This window comes from Tubulanus polymorphus, chromosome 12 (assembly GCF_964204645.1).
Source record: "Tubulanus polymorphus chromosome 12, tnTubPoly1.2, whole genome shotgun sequence".
Classification (NCBI taxonomy): Eukaryota; Metazoa; Nemertea; class Palaeonemertea; order Tubulaniformes; family Tubulanidae; genus Tubulanus; species Tubulanus polymorphus.
Genome location: NC_134036.1, coordinates 963,132 through 983,077, shown reverse-complemented (window position 1 = coordinate 983,077; position 19,946 = coordinate 963,132). Strand labels below are relative to the sequence as shown.

At 40.6% G+C, this 19,946-nt stretch overlaps 3 protein-coding genes across 4 annotated transcripts; 2 read left to right on the top strand and 1 right to left on the bottom strand.

The window, feature by feature from the left end:
- The first annotated feature begins 328 nt into the window (after positions 1-328).
- Positions 329-4,345, top strand: LOC141914162 (uncharacterized). The gene is made up of 5 exons (XM_074805429.1): positions 329-412; positions 522-741; positions 830-955; positions 1,393-3,072; positions 3,620-4,345. The coding sequence occupies exons 1-5, from the start codon at positions 329-331 to the stop codon at positions 4,327-4,329; spliced, it is 2,820 nt and encodes a 939-aa protein (XP_074661530.1). The 3' UTR covers positions 4,330-4,345.
- A 729-nt stretch (positions 4,346-5,074) lies between these two features.
- Positions 5,075-5,919, bottom strand: LOC141914112 (uncharacterized). 2 transcript variants are annotated; one of them, XM_074805387.1, is made up of 3 exons: positions 5,807-5,919; positions 5,447-5,719; positions 5,075-5,369 (listed from the first exon to the last, which is right to left on the bottom strand). In XM_074805387.1, the coding sequence occupies exons 2-3, from the start codon at positions 5,677-5,679 to the stop codon at positions 5,165-5,167; spliced, it is 438 nt and encodes a 145-aa protein (XP_074661488.1). In that variant the 5' UTR covers positions 5,680-5,719; positions 5,807-5,919; the 3' UTR covers positions 5,075-5,164. The 2 variants fall into 2 exon arrangements, with proteins under 2 accessions (XP_074661488.1, XP_074661486.1); XM_074805385.1 differs by having other exon boundaries at positions 5,447-5,687; positions 5,807-5,914.
- Positions 5,920-6,166: 247 nt separating this feature from the next.
- Positions 6,167-19,900, top strand: LOC141913945 (tyrosine-protein kinase Fer-like). Its single transcript, XM_074805171.1, has 17 exons — positions 6,167-6,296; positions 8,894-9,104; positions 9,226-9,399; positions 9,512-9,608; positions 10,133-10,325; positions 10,713-10,850; positions 11,396-11,518; positions 11,917-12,045; positions 12,288-12,498; positions 12,583-12,861; positions 13,257-13,457; positions 13,984-14,160; positions 14,617-14,824; positions 15,308-15,431; positions 15,507-15,658; positions 16,098-16,220; positions 16,842-19,900. The coding sequence occupies exons 2-17, from the start codon at positions 8,898-8,900 to the stop codon at positions 16,979-16,981; spliced, it is 2,676 nt and encodes an 891-aa protein (XP_074661272.1). The 5' UTR covers positions 6,167-6,296; positions 8,894-8,897; the 3' UTR covers positions 16,982-19,900.
- Positions 19,901-19,946: the final 46 nt, after the last annotated feature.

Sequence of the window (19,946 nt, the reverse complement as noted above, 5' to 3'; positions counted from 1 at the left end):
GACGCTTTTGCTAATGAAATATATTTTGTAGCTTCTTTAATTCAAAATTGCCATAAATCCTTAAATTTGATCTGAAACAAACATTATTTGTTTAACCTTCGTTCAAAATTGTTTATTTGATTTCCGTACTTGAAAATGTGTATAGAAATTTGCTGATTTAATAAGGTCGAATTAATGGATGCCTTTAGGCTACTTTTAATTAATCGAGCTTTCGTAAATCGTTATCATATTTTTGAAAATCATGTATCCTAACGAATAAATATCTCCGAAATTCTATGGATATTTAGTTTAAATCAATAATCTATATTTATGATATATTTAATTCCAGATGGAGTCACAAGGTGGCGTCACGATCGATAGCACAGACGGACCAATCATATCTTGTCCTTATCCTCCTCAACCACAAGCAAAGGTAAGAAAACCAATCTAAAGCATTTTGGGGGGGAATCTTAGAAAATATTCCCGAAATTTACACTCGCCCAAAATCGTTTTTTTTCATTCGATATTTTTATCTGTTGCAGCGACGGAAATCGTCACCTCCGGTAAGAATCGTCCGACCGGCGAAATTCGACGACGATCGCCATGACGACCACAACAATGACTCGAGCGACGACGAAGGAAATCTGTGCATCGACGAAGACGTAACTAATGACAACGATAAACGATCGACGGTTCATCACCGTGGAAACAACGCGAACTATCCGTTGCAACAATGGCCGAATTATCCCGATCAGAAAAATGGTGAGTTGATTTTAAAGATGTATTTCAGGAAGCTCCGAGTTTTGATTTCATGATCTTCAGATTTTTAATTTTTTTTTCTATTTTTCAGGTTGTGACACGATTCACCATTATCCGACTACAGCGGCGCCCCCTGGTGGGCTAAACGTTATTCGTCCGAAAGCGGAGAAAATACAAGCTATAAAACCGTATCAGTATGAACAGAATACAAACAATGGTAAGATACCCCCCTCCCCCCACTGGGAGCAGGGTCCTCACTCCCCCTCCCCCTCCCAGATACCCCCACTGGGAGAAGGGTCCTCTAGCATCTTCAATCATAGACCCCCAGATTTTAGAATCAATGACAGACTCTACTTACATCTACCTGAGGTCTTTTTAATTTCGTCTGACGTCAATTTTTTAGGGATTTAAAGCACTCAGAGTCCGTGTTTTAGAAAAAATATAAAATCCCAGTTTATTCAACATTTCAAATATATTATTGTCCCCATTATTACCATTGATGAAAACAATCTTGAGGTTGAATTGAGCGTGAAATGTTTCCTTTAGGATATAAAAAAAACCCCATGTTAGAATTGATATTCTATATTTCATGTTTATTACGTTTTTAATGAATGAATTAATTCAATGTGTTTAATTTTACTCGTGTATTTTCAGCTGATCCGATGTCGATGTTGCGCACGATGATTGACAGAATACCACAATCAGAGACCGAGCCCACCACAGCTCAACCAATCAGAACAGAGCCGTCGAAACTCGATAACGAGCAAACGACGTCGTCCAACAATCAACCGTCCGTCGTCATGCCGACATCCGCGTTCACGCGAGTTTTACCGAAAACGGAATCGACTCCGATGACTCCGGTCGGTGGCGGCGGCGCTGCAGATGACTCCAGAGTCCCGGGTTTCAAACAGGCGGAAGATTCGACGATGATGATGAATATGAATTTGATGCAGAACGCCGGGATGATGCTTCAGAATCCGATGATGCTCGCCGCTGCAGCAGCTATGAACCCGTTACTCGCTCATCTCCAACAACAACAACAACAGAATCCATTGTTGCCGTCGCCCGCGGTGATGAATCAACAACAGATGTTCGCCGCGCAACAAATGTGGATGTTACAAATGCAGATGATGATGCAGCAGAATCCGTTTAACGGCATGTGGCCGCAGCAGTTCGGTTTCCCGCAGACAGGTGGCAGCACGGCGGGTTACCCAATGCTGGCGATGAACGCGAACGCGCCGACCGAAACCAAGGCGACGAAAAACGGCAAGAAGACGACGTACCCGTGTATGTACTGCTCGAAAATCATCAAAGGTCAAAAACGTTTCGACGCCCACGTGAAACTACATCAGAAAAAACACTACGACTCGCAGAGAGAACAGCAGGGGGCGCCACCGGCTGCGATGTCGAACGGATTCATGTCTCACATGTTCAGCGGGACGAGCGGCGCTCAGTTCCCGCCGCTCTCTCCGATACCGAACGCCAAATTCCCGATGGCTTCGACGCCGATTATCTCGCCGTCTCCGCTCATCGACGCCATGACGACGAAACACGCGACGCCGACGATGAACCCGGCGTTGATGCTTCCTAACGGTCACTCGTCGCCGCGTACCGAGGCTAAACGTAAACATCCCGATGACGTAGCGGCGGCGCCATCTAGCGGCGGCGAGATTCTCGATTTGAGCGATAAGAAAATGGAGATCAGTCCAGTCGATTCGCACGACGCGAAAGTTAAAATCGAAATCAACGATAACGCCACCTATAAAGCGGCGATGAAACTAGATATGGACGCGAAGCAGAAACCGTTCAGCGATTCGTCGGATTCGATTCATTCGTCTCCCGAATCGAAGAATTCCGTCGGCGATTCCGTGAATCGACCGAGTTTATCGTCGAGTTCGAATTCATCCGGCGATCACCACCAGGGGGCGACGTCGAACGAGGAGGATTCAGCGGCGGCGGCGCGACGGTTACCGCAGTTTACCGGCGAGACGACCTGTTCGTTTTGCGGAGTAACGTTAGAGAGCGCCGACGTTTACAACGCGCACATGCAACAGCATCTAAACGAACGTAATTATAAATGTTCGTTCTGCCACCTGGTGTTCGCGAAGTCGGCCGCGCGTAAACAACACGAGCGTATTCATACGCCGCGATCAGCGTCATCGTCGTCGTCGGAACTATTTCAGTGCGCGTATTGTCCGAAGACGTTCGTACAGCGTACGACGTTGCGTCATCACACGCGGACCCACACCGGCGAGAAACCGTATAAATGTCCGTATTGTGACATGTCGTTCGCTCATCATAAATCAAGGGTTCATCATATACGCACTCATACAGGTATGTACGCAGGGGTTCATGGGGAAATCAGGGAATAGTGACAGTACTTTATTTTCTATAATCAGGGAATAGTTGCGGCGTAAAGTCAGGGTCATTCGTTTAGATTGGGGAATTGTCAGGGAACTTGTTTCTTTAAAAATCCGGAAATAGTCGCGGTATTTTGTTAAGAAAAAAAGGCTTAAAGTCAGGGACATTCGTTTAGATTGCTAAATCACAAGTAAAATTTAACTGTTTCCATCTGTATCACACATTTGACTGAGGTTTAAATCAGGGAATATTCATTTCTTAATAAAATCGGGGATAGTCGGGGAATTTTGAAAACACAAAAAAGCTTCAAGTCAGGGAAATTTGCGAACAGTTTACGTGTATGTCTTACACATTTGTTTATGTTTATTGGTCAAATTCTTAGCGGTCATGGAAAACAGCGCGCGTGTCAGAGAATAGTCTGGAAAAAAGCTAGTCAAATAAAAATGGCGCCACCCTGTTTAACATTATCATGAAATCGAACCGCTAGGAATTTCTAATTCTGATTGATATTTATTTGCAGGTGAACGACCGTATGCTTGTAACATCTGTCAGGCTCGATTCGCTCAGAGCGGGAATCTACATCGTCACATGAGAATCCACGAGGTGAATCGCGGCACGACGTGCAACTTCTGTCTGCAGGGATTCAAAGCGGTCGCGACGCTCGAGCGCCACCTACAGGCGCACGTCGATAACTACAACCCGAGTATGGGCGCGCAGTGCGGGCTGTGCGAGGAGCGTTTCACGGAACTACGGGCGTTAAACGAACACATCGCGACCCATCGCTCGATGTCGCACCAGTGCGAACATTGCGACGAGAAGTTCCACAGCCAGTATCTGTTAACGCGTCACGTCCGTTCGGCTCATCGCTATGGCGACGAATACCCGTGCGAGGATTGCGGGAAAATATTCACGAACCGCGGCCCGTTAGAAATTCACCGTCGCTGGCATCAACGACGCAACAATGCGGCCGCTAACAACGCGAGTCCGCCTAGCAACGCTCAGAGTCCGCCGAGCAACAACAACAACAACAACATCGATAGCAGTTCGTTGAGTCCGCTGACGCCCCCTAGCGGCGAGAGAATGAGTTTGAATTCGATGACCGACGACGATGAAGAATTAGACGTCGACGGAGGATTCGACGATACCGACGTTATCAACGGTTACCACGGAGATGAGAGTAATTGTCAGAACGATAGTTTATTGTTGCAATCAGCAGTAGAATGTCGTTAATAAGCGGTGATAGTATCTGTGCAAATAGTATCCTCCATGTGAGTCATATCCTTCATGTGAGTCATTATATCCTTCATGTGAGTCATTATATCCTCCATGTGAGTCATATATCCTCCATGTGAGTCATATATCCTCCATGTGAGTCATATATCCTCCATGTAAGTCATATATCCTCCATGTGAGTCATATATCATCATGTGAGTAATATATCCTCCATGTGAGTCATATCCTCCACGTGAGTCATATATCCTCCACGTGAGTCATATATCCTCCATGCATGCCACTAACTCAGTGGCAGATTCCAGTATTTTATCGTAACGAAGCATTTTATTTATATTTTATTACTCAAATTTTCTATTCATCGAAAGTCGAACGTTGAAACTCTTAATTTTCAACTCATGATGTTCTTGAGTTTTACTGATTTACGCTGTGAATCTAAAACATCTAATTTGTAAATAGTTAATTCATCCTTGTGTATTTTATAGATAATAATTACAAATGTAATATATAGATATATATTTTTATCGCGGATGTAAATGTTGTAAATATAAATAGGTAAAGTTCGAAAAAATCATAATTCTGATAGTTTCATACAAGAAAATGCTTTTTCCCTTGTGAATTCCTCAATAGTGATTGAGAGACCCTCATGAATTCCTCAATTGTGATTGAGAGATCCTCATGAATTCCTCAGTAGTGATTGAAAGATCCATGAATTCCATAGCAGTGATTTAGAGAACCTCATTCATTGATAACTATCAGTTAGAAAACGATTAACCCTTTATTTTACCAATTACAGTTTTTTAAATGCAGTTAAAAAAGTCTGTTTTTAAATCCATCAATTCTGTTTACCCGGATAATGAGGCCGACTGCTATGTCCTCTCTGTGGGCCGTACCCTCTATCGTCTCTACGATCATTTCCGTAGCGACCATCGCGTCGATCGTCGTCACGGCGATGATGAGATCGATCTCGGTCGTAGCTGCGGTCTCGGTAGTCCCGACCGCCTCCGCGATGTCCTTGACCCCCCCGACCTCTACCCCCTCTACAAGAAAAAGGCCGATATATGTTGAAATCACGGATGTTGTTTTATGGAGAGCAAATGCGGGTAACACTACAAACCTAGTCCAGTCCCAAACACGCTTCGGTTTCACGTACCAGTCGTGAACGCAAGGTGGGTGTGGTAACGGTTGATTGACAGTTGCCATGAATTCTACATCACTTTCGCTATAACGATCAGAGAACATTGAATTCAACTGATCCTCAGTGAGGACGAGTGGATCAGCATCAGTTGTCGTCACGCTGCTGCTGCTGCTGCTGCTGCTGCTGCTGCTGCTGCTGCTTACAGACGTCATCTTTCTCTCTATAGACACAGAGATAGGATAAAAATATTAGCTTAAATAAAAAAATGGAAATTATTACAAAAAATTCTTTTTATATTTCCTGGTCTCGTGATTTAAAGAAAATTTCGGTCAGACTAACCTGATTGCCGTTTTCGGCTCGGGCTCGGGTTGGGTAGATTCTTCTCGCGTTAAAATAACTCGATTTTTGTTGACAAAAACTGATCGGGTTTTTTCAGTACAAGAGGATACAATAAAACGAAGTTGTTTACGGCCGAGGTATTTATTCCCGTAAGAAATATCAATAAATCGCTTAATTTGAAGTTTGTATCAATAAATCCGCTTGATTTGGGTTTGATTTGAGTGATGGCGCTAGTGTAGCTTGTCTTCTGTCTTAGGTTGTAAATCTTAAAACTCAAGTCGCGCGTCTTTCGTCCGATGTCTGATATACGCATGTTCGGTTGAGACGCCACGGATTGCGAGTCGCGCGACACCCGGGTAAACACGATTCGATGACGTATTACGCATGGGCTGTTTTTCTCTAGAATAATTTCAGTGGGATTATCAGATATAAAGCGGATTAAAACAGTGGCCGGTGATGTTGGATACAGTTTAGGATAATCCGTTAATCCGTGAGTACCTGGTTTATCAGTTAATTTGTTTTTTGGTGGCGGAATTTCGACTGACAGTTCTATTTTCGAGGTTTAGACGGCCGCATTTTCGGCCTTCCTTCTTGGAGTTCCTCCTCTCTCTCATTTAAAAACAAACTGTCAAATTTCTGACACCTGTTTAGCTCCTCCCTGCCTACCTCTTCTCCCTGTCTCCTTCCCGTCCATCTTTCTATGTGGAGTGCCTCACTCCCCAACACCCTCTCCTCCCTATCTGCCAGCTTTCTCTGGCTTACCTCCCTGTCATGTCAGTGTCATATTTCTCGCCTCTCCTCCTGACTGAGAGAGTCCATATCACATTATCATGAAGTGAGAATTGGTGGGCGTACCAGGTTGAATTACAGTAGGGTATGTGGTATAAGGCTTTTTATGAGGAGTAAGGGCTATTGGGATGGGTAAGCCACAGGGACCCAGGGACCTGACAAAAAAAAATTTGACCCCAGTATCCTAGGTACTATAAAAAAACCTAGTACCTAGGATACTGGGGTCAAAATTTTTTTTTGTCAGGTCCCTGTGAGTTAAGCCTATACAATATGGCACACGATTTATTTTGATTTAGAAAATTAATTCAAACAGGTAATTTTTCCACAACATTTTTTGCGGTGAAATAACATACCTACACATTATTGTTCTGGTAGCAATTAGGATGTTTGGTGGGTTGGGTCGGTAGGTTGGTTGATATTGTAGTTATAGGTAAAGTTGTCAATTGTATTCGTTGTTTATGGTAACTTGTTTTTACCACATTTGCTGCCTAATGGTTTGAAGACTGTAATTTTTGTTTTTTTTAAAATCCGTAGATTTTTTATCGCGAAAAGTTTCGAGCACAGAAACCCTGTGACACAAATAGCATAGAAATAATTCAAATTGCGCGGAAGCCAAGAATTCGAAATGATTAGAAAATGTTGGTAGAGCAAAAAACCTCTTAAAATTTGAGAGATGAAAATGAGTCATTTCATTCTGATTTTGACGTTGAGTTTGTTAACTTTCGGTTTTAACAGACGCGTGTACTGGGTACACATCAAATAGCGAGGAACAAGGATAGAGTTCTGTGCACTAATTATATATCATTTCCGATTTACACAGATCTGTACAGAGTACTGACTGCTATACAGCTAACGGTTAACAGTGAAATTAGGTTAAAAGCGCCAATTATTTCGATACATACATCATCTAGTAGTTACACAGTTATAATACATCCATCTCGATGTCATAATCGACAGAGTTTTTAATCGTTATTTGTGTGTAGGAGTTGACTACTTGCTATGATTCCTTGTGATACTCTTCTTCGAGTTGGGGGGTCAAATACTGAGTAAGAGTTTGTGTGAAATATTTGGGGATATTTCTTCTTGTATTTTCTATATGGATATCGACCTGTATGAGGGATATTATTAGTTTTAGTTGTAAATATAAACGTATTACGTATATCTCTCCCTCTCCCCCCCCCCATGTTGTTTTTATCCCCAACCCCACAGTGCTCTGTCTATGTGTTTATAGTTAGTGCTAATATTTATATTTTGATAATAATCCCTAATTATTACAGCTATTATTTACACAACTTCCTGATGTATGTTAAACACAGAGATGAGAGCTGAGTTCTGACTGACGCAGAGCCTCCAGCGGTATGGCTCAAAAACCTGAAATACATCCCAAACCCTCTTTCTCTCCCTCCCTACCCTCAGCCCTGAACTGAGAGCTGACTGATGCAGAGCCTCCAGTGGTATAGTCTGAAATCTGAAATACACCCCTAACCTCCTCTCTTAGCCTATAACTGTCAAACTCCTCTAACCTTGAAGTATCGTAACTAAACCAACCGTCAAATTGACTTCAAATCCAAGTTCTGAATTTTCTAAATTATCTATCTGAATATGACAACACTGTATATAGGCTTATGTACGGATATATAGGCTAGAGAACTTCCTCATTTTTTTTCTTATGAGGGGGTCTAAACCGAGCGCGAAAATGAATTGAAAAATTAAACGCAATGAAATGAATGAGAATAATTCGTATTGCTTGTTTTTGGGTCGATTCGGAATTGTGTGTTCTACTGAAAACTGCTTTTTCGCACACAACGCGATTTATAAATACACGTTCGATTGAAGACTGTTTGTTTGTGAAGGCCGGTAATTCATGCAGATACAACCAGGAAATCTAGTTTTCGTCAATTATAAGAACTTGGTTGTTATTATTTCGAGGAAATCTTCTGCAAAAAAGTTTAATCCAAAAACTTGAAAATCAAGCTTCTTTCAGTCAGGTATAAAACTATCTCAGAAACTTTTTTGGAGGATATGACTAAATTTTTAGTTGCTTTGTTAAGTAAAAGTAAAATGTTCCTGGTTTTCAAACTTCTGACATGTATGCAGTTTGAAGCGTTATGTAGCATAGGAAGAGGAAGCAAACTTTTTATTTTGCTCCCTCGTTGATTTCATAATTCATAAACCAAAAAAAAACCCTCTGAAAAAAATATTCTAGAAATTTCTAAAATCTAACATTTTTTCCTTGCACCAAAAACCGAATTCTGAGCAATCTTAGATTTCAAACATATTCTTTATCATATTCTGTAGGAGGATGGGGTTTGGCGCCGCGTTACAGGGAACCGAGTCCCACGATGCTCTCGTGCGGATCCAGGACGCCGAAATCCGTCTGCTCGAGAATATCCGTCGATGTGTGCAGCTGCGTATCCGTAGCGACCAGGATTACGGGCACGCTTTACAGAACGTGTGCCACTGCGCGCACAAACTGGAGAACTCCGAATTCGACACACCCGTATTTCAGGTATAATTGGAATAATAATTATAATAATGATAATAATGATAATAGTAATAATGATAAAATAAAATTTCTCAAATCGAATTGACATTTTATTAATTTCCATTTTTTTTTTTCGCTGTGTCAGGCTTGGAATTCGATAATCAAAGAAACCGAATCGGTTGCCAAGGTGATAAAGAGTCAGGCGGAGAAGTTGAATAACTCGACGATGAAGAAACTTGTTTCGTTGATCGCCGAGAAAAAAGCGGCGAAAATTTACTACGAGCGCGAACGACAAGTGATCGACTTCGAGTACGCGAAGGTACGTCAATAGCTCGCGTAGGCGGGGTCCCCGGGACTCGTCGATTCCTTAGAAACTACTTCTAAGTTGAAAATACTTGTTTGTAGTTAACTGTCCTCTCTGTTGTTTGTAGTTACGGGAAACGGTGAATAAAAACCACACTGAATATCGTAAAGTGATGGAACGAACGAAATCGGATAAAGAAAAATATGTCGAACAACTTCAAAAAGGTAACGGAAAAAAAAATACGCGCAAATATTTCTCATTTTAAATCAGTTTCATATGAAATTCAAGATTTTTACACAGTAATTAATTATTACACATGGTTTCTGATCAGGTCTCAAGTCAAATTAACTATTTTTCAATAGTTTTTTTTTTTTCAATATTTCCTTCATGTTTTCATGATAATTGCTTTAAAACCCTTTCAGTGCGTCTACACCGCAGTGCCGTGTATAAATCTGTGATGGAATTTACTAGTACATCGCATCGCGGTGTATTGATGTTATTAGTATTTACTCGTCGGTGTTCGGTTTCATGAGAAAGTTAAAGCTTAAATCAGTAAACTTTGAATTGTTGTCCTCCTTGAAAACATTCAGTAACCAAAATAGCAGTTACAACAAAAATTTGAGTTAAGTTTTTCCATACGAAACTTGATCCAGTTCTGAAAGGGTTAAAACTCTTTCATAACCAGGTTTGTTTTAGTAGTAATAAGTCGTTTTTTCCTGTAGTTCGAACTAATCGTTTTACTCCACAGGTAAAACCAGTTCGAAATGCGAAGAGACGAAAGCTCGTTATCTGAAGGGCACGATGCGTCTGCACAAAGTTCACAACGATTACGTATTGTCGTTGTTGGAATTTCAAACGCATCAAGACGGTCTGCGTACGACGATCTTACCGGGATTTCTCGATTATCAACAAGAGGTCTCCGAAACACTAGTCAAACAAAGGTAAACGTCAATCTGTTCTGTTCTGATTTGATTCTAAATTTTTCGAGCCGAAATCCTACCTGATAGACCTGTTTGAGTACAGGGTGGCGCCACTGTACTGGAAAACCTGGGGAATCGGAAAAATCTAGAAGAAAATCAGAGAAAAACTGAGGATTTAACAAATTTTACAAAAAAAACCTGGAAAACTCACGACCCAGTTCCACAGTTAGGAGTTAAATTTGACTCAACTCATTGAAAATGAACTGAGCCTAACTCAGAGTTACCTCAAACTCACAACTGTGGAACTGGACCAAGCAGGGAATCTTGACAAAGCTATATTGATGGCGCGTCTCTTTATCAAAACGTGATCCGATGAAAAATTATTAATTTCTTCATCCTATTTTTCAGTAAAAATATCCTGTTAGAATACACGAAACAGACAGATTTACGTAACGAGGAATTGTTACAAACTCGCGTCGATCTTGAAGCTCAACTACAAGCGTTATCGCCGGGACAAGAGTACAATACGTTCCTAGAAGATCATTCGTAAGTTTTAACTCCGAGACGAATTCTCGTGATTCAGTAAAATTATGATTATTCGTTATCGATGGCTACCTTATTCTCAATGACTTCAACGATTCAGTAAAATTATGATTAATGATTAATGACGACCTTCTCATTCTTAATAACTTCAATGATTCAGTAAAATTATGATTATTGGTTAAACCCTCCCCTCTCTTCTCTCATCAACAATGGCTACCTTATTCTCGATAACTTCAACTATTCAGTAAAATTATGATTATAAGTCATCAATGGCTTCCTTACTCTCAATAACTTAAACGATTCAGTAAAATTATGATTAATGATTAATGACGACCTTCTCATTCTTAATAACTTCAATGATTCAGTAAAATTATGATTATTGGTTAAACCCTCCCCTCTCTTCTCTCATCAACAATGGCTACCTTATTCTCGATAACTTCAACTATTCAGTAAAATTATGATTAGTTACAAAAGACGACCTTCTCATTCTCAATAACTTCAGTAAAATTATAATTACTGGTTAAACTTGTTGAACTGATGTATTTCAGGTCGGAACCGTTTGAAAATGAAGATGTCACGTTCGACGAAGGTTTATTAACAGACTACGACGGACGACTACAAATCAATCAAATAGAACTCAATGATTTAACGGCTGAAAACTTAAACCATTCGTAAGTTTCTCAGATCTGAGAAAACCATCAAATCAAGTTCCATAGTTCTGAAATCAGTTCCACAGTTCTGGACTCAGTTCCACAGTTCTGGAATCAGGTCCACAGTTCTGGAATCATTTCCACAGAGCTGAACTCAGTTCCACAGTTCTGGATTTATTTCCACAGTTCTGAACTCAGTTCCTCAGTTGTGGACCCAGTTCCACAGTTCAGAAGCTGCAGTTGCTTTTGAAGTTGGTTGAAGGTAACCGGTGGATAAATACCATTGTAACAATGAACTTTTAACTGTCACTTTGTCTACTATCAATGAGTGAACTTGAACCATGTTTTCAGCAGCTGCAGCCCCAGAGTTCGACTGCGGATATTTTCTAGTATCTCCGGTGTTTTTTTGTTATTTTTAGTCGAACAATGTTTGAAGAAAGAGTCGGTTCTTGTAAACAACGCATCGAAACCAAACAACAAGAATTGAACACGAAAGAAGACGAACTGGCGAAACTGCCGGCAGAGTTAGACGATACTCAACAGATCGAGTAAGCCTTCTATTCCCCCTATGACATCATCATCATCATCATCAAATAGATGACCGCTTCCATTAATCCCCTCATGACATCATATCACAATATTTCGATAAAGATGCCTCTTACTCCATAAATCCCCCTATGACATCATTGTATTGATGTGGTGGTATAAACACTTCCCCCAGTAAACAATGGCTCTCTCGTCCATTCCCCCTATGACGTCATTGTGACCGGTATAGTTGTTGTATTTATAGATGGTTACAGAAGCAGCGAACTGCTCTCACGCTGCGTCGAGATATCGTCGAATTGAATAAGAATCTCGAAAAAGATCAATCGTATTTCGATATTCTCGACAAACTGTTCTTAAACTCGAACGAAGAATGCCTTCCACGCGGCCTTGAACTCGACGACCAGTCGTCGAACGCGGGTGGCGCCGGAGACGCGGACAGCCAGACGGACTCGCCGGTTTGTAGCTTTAACCCGAACGCTTATCTTAAACCGGTGTTTAACGCGCCGTATTTAAATCTGTTTTCTTTATGCTCATTTTAGCCGAATGATAAAAAACACAATTCGACGTCGTCGCCTAGCAACAGCGCTCCGAACACGCCGGCGACACCTGGTGGCGGTACCGTGCGTAAACGTACGACAACGAAGATTCGCGATTTTTTCCGTAAGACTCCGTCTACGGCTCGGCCGTCGCTGCCGACGAGAGAGGAGGTCGAGAATCAGAAACGTGAATCGTTCTCGTATGCTAACGGTGAATCATCTAATGATCCTGCCGTAGCAACCGCCACGGATACGACAAGAATATCAACCGGTGAATGTGCCGTAAGTGATGATTTGAATTTTAGAATTTTAAACCGTCTTTTCCTCCTTTCTTTTCTCTTACCTCCTGTTTTCTCTCCTTTCTCTATCTTGTCCTCTTCTCTCCCCTCATTACCTCTCTCCCCTCCTCTCTCCCTTCTCCCCTTTCCTCTCTCCCTATATCTTCCCCCCTCTCCTCTCCCCTTTCCTCTCTCCCTCCCTATCTCTCCCCCTCTCCTCTCCCCTCTCTTCTCTCCCCCTCTCTTCTCTCCCCTCTCCTCTCTCCCCTTTCCTCTCTCCCCTATCCCTCTCTCTCCTCTCTCCCCTTTCCTCTCTCCCCTCTCCTCTCTCCCCTTTCCTCTCTCCCCCCTCTAAATAATGATCTATCTCAGCGTGTATGCCTGTATGTCGTTCTACAGGTATCTGGCTCGTCTACGAAGGATATGGCCGACGAGGAGTGGTATCACGGCGTTCTACCTCGCGAGGAGGTACAACGATTACTCATCAACGACGGCGATTTTCTCGTTCGCGAGAGTAAAAACCGTAAAACAGGCGAACCTCAACTAGTTCTATCGGTCATGTGGAACGGACATAAACATTTCATCATCCAGGGTAAAGAGGTAAGAGATTAGTGATTAGATCATTCACCCTATGACATCATCAGCTTGTTAAGAAACGATGCTTGCTTTAATAAATCCTCCTATGACATCATCAATTTGATTGATTTCCCTCCTAGCCTAGATAGCTGTCTTCATAGATCACCCTATGACATCATCAAATCGATTGATTTCCCTCCTAGCCTAGATAGCTGTCTTCATAGATCACCCTATGACATCATCAAATCGATTAAAAGAAATTGAAGATACTTTCATGAAAAGATGGCCACCTCTATTTATCCCCCCTATGTCATCATAGATTTCATGAGATGGCCGTTTCTAGAAAAGATGCTTGCCTTGATAAATCTTTGCCATTTTAAATCCCCCAATGACATCATGGAATGATTAAAGGAGATTAAGAGATTTAAGACATTTCTATGAAAAGATGGCTGCGTCTATTTATTAACAGACTCTCTGATTGCGCAACAAAGTATTTTCGTATATTTTACTGCTATGAATATATTGTGGATTGAATTGATTTCGTTGTTAGGGTGAATGGAGATTTGAAGGTGATTCGTATCCAACGATTCAATTGTTGATCGCTCATCAGTTACAATCGGGAGCGCCGGTGACAAACCGGTCGCAAGCGATACTGAAAATACCGATACTACGGTCGGAGTGGCAGCTTAAAAACGATGACATCACGCTGGACAGCAAAATCGGAAACGTAAGTTACAACCAGTGAATCGTTCAAAAATTCAAAATTTCTCTCGCATGACTCGAAATTCATCAAAATTCTAAAAAAAGATTTTTCAATAAAAATCTTCCTTGAATTCTTCTGGGTTTAGTCCATAATTAGGGGGGTTGATTTTTAGTTTTTTTTTTCACTTTTCAAAAGTGCATCAATGCGTTCTCAAATAATTAAACAAATATTGTCTCTTTGAAAAGAATCAATTTTGAATGCAAAAATCTATCAGTTATTATTCGTAATTTTTGATTGGTTGACGAAGTAAGTTTTTCAAATCTTGTCCGCAGTGATTTCAAATTCAAATATATGTCAGTTATTTTCCGAAATTTACGATTGGTTGCCTCATAAGTAATCGAGGTTGATCAAAATAAATAAATTATCATGTTTTCTCTCCCGTCGCTCCACCGCGCCGCCGCCGCTGCTGCTGTACTGTAGGGTAATTTCGGTGAGGTCTACAAAGGCGTGTATAAAGGCACCGAAGTCGCGGTGAAAACGTGTCGCGAAATGTTGGACGAAGAGGTACGAAAAAAATTCCTACAAGAAGGTAAAATCCTACAGCAATACGACCACGCGAACATCGTAAAATTCATCGGTATCGCCGCGCAAAAACAACCGGTCATGATCGTAATGGAATACGTGCCAGGTGAGAGTCGGGTCTGGACGCGGTTCGCTCGGGGTCTCAAAACATCTTCGAAACATACGAATGATTTTAAATGCGCTTGAAATTCGTTTGATTTGAACGCGATGCTCAAAACTTCTATAAAATCCTTCGATTTCGAGAAATAGGCAATTAGAAATTGCTGTCTAGTTTGTAGTTGTACAGTGGACTGCGCCTAAATCGATGCAGTTGGCACCAGGATTTTTTTTTCGCAATAAGGCGTTTACTGAATTAGAAACCAAGTCTAAAGGATTAAAATTTGCTTTCGAAGTTACTACCTTACCAAGATAAACAGTACCAATTTAGGAGGAGTCAGTAATAGGGATATGAAACTGATGCAGACGCTTCCTTGAAATTTGAAAATTTTCTAGTTTAAAACTCAGAATGACTGATATGTAGGGACCTCATAACTGCAGCGTTGACGTTGATACGTTTCGTGCGTTTCATGCGTTTCGTGTTTCATTTCAGGAGGTTCGTTGTTGAATTTTCTCAAAACGAAAGGACGCTCTCAAACACCGAAGAAACTCGTGTTTATTTGCACGAACGCCGCAGCCGGAATGGAATATTTAGAAAGTCGAAACTGTATTCATCGGTAAGTAGTAAAACTCTTGAGATTTCGACTCGAGATATCGACGCGAATATCGATATTTTCTGATTGATGTTTCAGAGATTTAGCGGCGAGGAATTGTCTCGTAGGTCGCGATAACGTCGTGAAAATCGCTGATTTCGGAATGTCTCGAGAAGAAGAGATTTACATCGCAACCGAGGGGATGAAACAAATACCGATTAAATGGACGGCTCCAGAGGCGTTAGAATACGGTTAGTCTTTCTCCTCACTCCTCTTTCTATCTTCTTTCTCTCCCTTACTGTCCATCTCTTGTCTCTGTTCCCCTCTCTCTCTTTTTCTCCTCACTCCTATCCTCTCTACTCTCTGTCCCTCCTCTTTCTTTCCCTCTCTTTCTCATTCCTCTCTTCCTCTCCTTTCCCTTAATGTCTCCCACTAGGATCTGTTTCTCTCTCTCTCCCTCTTTCTCTCTTCTCTCTTGTTTCTCCTCTCTCTCCTCTCCTCTCTCCCTGTCTCTTCTCTCTCCCTCCTCTCCTCTCCCTTACTCTCTCCTTCCAGTATCTGCTTCCCTCCCTCTTTCTCTCTCCTCTCTTTCTCTCTGTCTCTCCCTCTCTCCTCTCTGTCTCTCCTCTCTCCTTCCTCTCTCCTATGTTGAAAAAACTCTACTCATTTTGATATATCTATTATTTACAGGTAAATACACATCTAAATGTGACGTGTGGAGTTTTGGAATATTGATGTGGGAAGTGTTCTCACAGGGTTCAACTCCGTATCCGGGAATGAATAATCATAAAGCTAAAACTGAAGTTCGTAGAGGTACGTTTTAAACTTAACTTATTAATAGCGACCTTCTCATTCTCAGTGTCAACTTCAACAATTCAGTAAAATTATGATTAGTTATTATTGACAACCTTCTCATTCTTGATGACTTCAACGATTCAGTAAAATTATGAATAGTTACTGATGTCTACCTTCTCATTCTCGATAACTTAAACTATTCAGTAAAATTATGATTAGTTACAAATGAGGACCTTCGCATTCTCGATGACTTCAACTATTCAGTAAAATTATGATTAGTTACAAATGAGGACCTTCTCATTCTCGATGACTTCAACTATTCAGTAAAATTATGATTAGTTACTAATGAGGACCTTCTCATTCTCGATGACTTCAACGATTCAGTAAAATTATGATTAGTTACTAATGAGGACCTTCTCATTCTCGATGACTTCAACGATTCAGTAAAATTATGATTAGTTACTTATGACAACCTTCTCATTCTCGATGACTTCAACGATTCAGTAAAAATTATGATTAGCTGTTAATGGCCAGCACCAGCAGCAGCAGCAGCAGCAGCAGCAGCAGCAGCAGCAGCAGCAGCAGCAGCAGCAGCAGTAGCAGCAGTAGTTGTAATGTTAATATATATATATATTCCAGGTTATAGAATGGATGCTCCATCTGGGACACCCCCAGACGTGTTTAAACTGATGAGACAGTGCTGGGACATGGAACCGAACGAACGGCCGCATTTTGAAACTCTTCACACCGAATTAAAAGCGATTCATTTGAGATTATGATACGTCTGAACAATGGTACCTAAAACCCTCATCAGGGGGCACCTCGGCTCCCTAGGGTAATCGTATTCACCCTGTCGCCACGAGAGGCCGCCCGTGCTGCCCTAAGGGCTCATCCCATTTCTCACCGAAAAAAGGAAATATTAATCGATCCTAGAAATTTGACCCCAATCTCGAGAAAGTCGTGACTGTAAAAATTGCCCTCTAGATCTTTATTTTTATTTTGCGACTTCAGCAACTTTTCGAAGATTTTCTCGCCGAAATTTTTGTCATCGCAAAATGACGTTGCGTCGAATAGATTAGGTGTTTATAAAGTTTTAATAGTTTCTCTAATTTTTCTTCCATGACCGAACGGGTAGAGGGGCGGGGGTTATAGAGTGAAACGCCACTCGAGTATAAAGTCTGTGCTATATTCGTACGTGGGTGTATGTCTGTATGTCTGGTACGTGTGTACAGCTTATACATGTTTTTATATCTGCACAAAGTGATATGATTATAATGTATATTAAGAATATGTATGATATGAATTTTATAAATCCGTAAATGAATCACTTTGTGTATGAACTCACAATAAGGGGGGGGGGCAGGATGGGGAGGGGAGGATGCGGGCAGTGTGTTTATGAGTAGTTGGGATTTTGCATGAGTGAAGGGATGAAGGCAATGTCTCTTGAGGAAATTATTGTTACTTTAACTTTTCCCTCTAATTGCTATATACCGGTATAGATGTACTTAAACAAACCCCTCTCTCCTCTCTCCCCTCAATCACATTCACTTGTGATGGAGGCAATATGGGTAAAGTAACTGAGGAACTGATTCCTATTACTCCCTCAAGTTGCTATATGTTAATGTACTTAAAGAACGGAACCCTCCCGACTCTCTCTCCTCCCTGTCACACACACGTTCACGATCAAACTTGTGAATCAAAACTCAATGAATGTATTTTTATAAATCTGGAAAATTGAGATACAGTCTCCTCAATATTTTCTATATGAAATCCTCGCGCGCACTTTTTTTGGAGAAAAATCATCGTAACGTATTTCAATGTTGTGACACGTCACGCCGAACCCGAAGGGTTGTAGAGAAGATTTTTCATCGCTCGTGATGAAATATTTTTTACGCGAATCGCTTTTTTAAAACGGTCACAAAATGTCGTCTGGTTGTAAAGGACAGTTTTGTTTTCATTCGTGAAATATTAAAACAGAGTTGATTTTTTTAAATCCTTTCAGTGCGTTTACACCGCAGTGCGGCGTTTAAATCGATGATTTACTTCGCTAGTACACCGCATCGATGTTATCGATAATTAGTTTTTATCTCTATTGGAAGATGGCTGCACTTGTCGAACATATTGAAAGATTAGTAACTGACAATGATACACGGCACTGCAGTGGAGACACAATAGCGGTGTGTCTGTTATACAACTCACTGGGGTGGAATCTTTGAAAATTTTCAAACTATCTCCAGCGCTTTAACCCTTTCCGTGCGGACTAATTAATACCCTATAGTGCTGGAGAAAATGTGAAAATTTGGGAAAATTCCACCCTAGTGTGTTGAATAACGGGAATAGCGCTATAATGTGTCTACACCGCAGCGCGGTGTATCATTCTTTACTAATAATTTACTATGTTTGACAGATGCTGTCATCTTTCAAGAGAGATAATTACTAATTAAGTTAAGACACCGCAGCGCGGTGTACTAGCAAAATCCATCACCGATTTATACACCGCACTGCGGTGTAGACGCACTGAAAGGGTTAAGGGTATTAATTAGTTTGCGATGAAAGAGTTTTATGCGAAAATGCTCATTTTCACCATTGTAACCGTGTAAATTCAACATTCATTTTCTAAAACGTACGCCTAAAATAAATTGGGACCATGCAATATTACTATCGTATGATCATTCATCATAATTATAATTATAATATTATGATGATGATGATGTCGAAGCAGAGTTCTAGCATTTTAGAATTTGTCTTAAGAAAACACGTATTTAAAAAACAAAAAACCAATTTAAGTCTGGCTTAAAGAAAAGGGATCAGAGTTTATGATGTTTCATTCATTTATTACGTACACATTAGGGGAGGGGGGAGGGGTCAGTGCAATTGCGTACTGTAATGCTTAATGTATATGAAAAAATGGCCGATTTTGCGTTCAGAGGGCGAGGGGGGGGTGAAAAATTCAAACTTCATGCGTACTTAATAAATGAATGATCCCATAGTTTAGTTATTTGCTTTTGATCTGTAAATGTTTGTATAGTCTAAAGGTCCCACGATGAGAAGTAAAATTTGGAGCTGTTATATTCGAATAATTTTCTGAATTTTTTTTCTTTATTCAAAAACTCATTTTCAAGGAGTTTGGGTACGTTGTTAAGAGTATGAAATGTGTCTGTGACGCGTCAGAGACCCGTGTATGATACAGACAACATGATACACATAGAATTATGGTAGATAACATTGAGTTTAACGAAATTCTGACGAAAACTTGTTTGTTGCTTGGGTTGAAATCTCCGTTATAGTTTACACACGAGTTTGTGTACGAGCCAGTTACAAATAATTAGGGGTCACAGTTCCTAAAAAAATATGTAAATACTCACAAAATCAGAATAATCTCTTACGGTAGTTTGTTTTAACTGAAGCGATTGGATTTATTTAATTTTTTTTATTCAAATTGTTTTCATTTTTAATTTGAAACTACAATCAAGAGATATCAGGTTTAGTCCTTTGTGATATATATACTTCTATTTCTACTTCTCATCGCGGGACTAGGTCACATTACTCACCAAGACAGAGCTCTATAAACCGAGATAGAGACAACTAATGAAACCATTTTAAGTCGTGTAATAAATTGTAATTAATCAATTAGCGAAGATATATTATTATAATTAATAATGATAATGATAATTAGTTCTTAACCGAATATGATTGTAAAATGGTTAAATATAAAAAATGAATGAATTGTAATCGTTTTGTGTG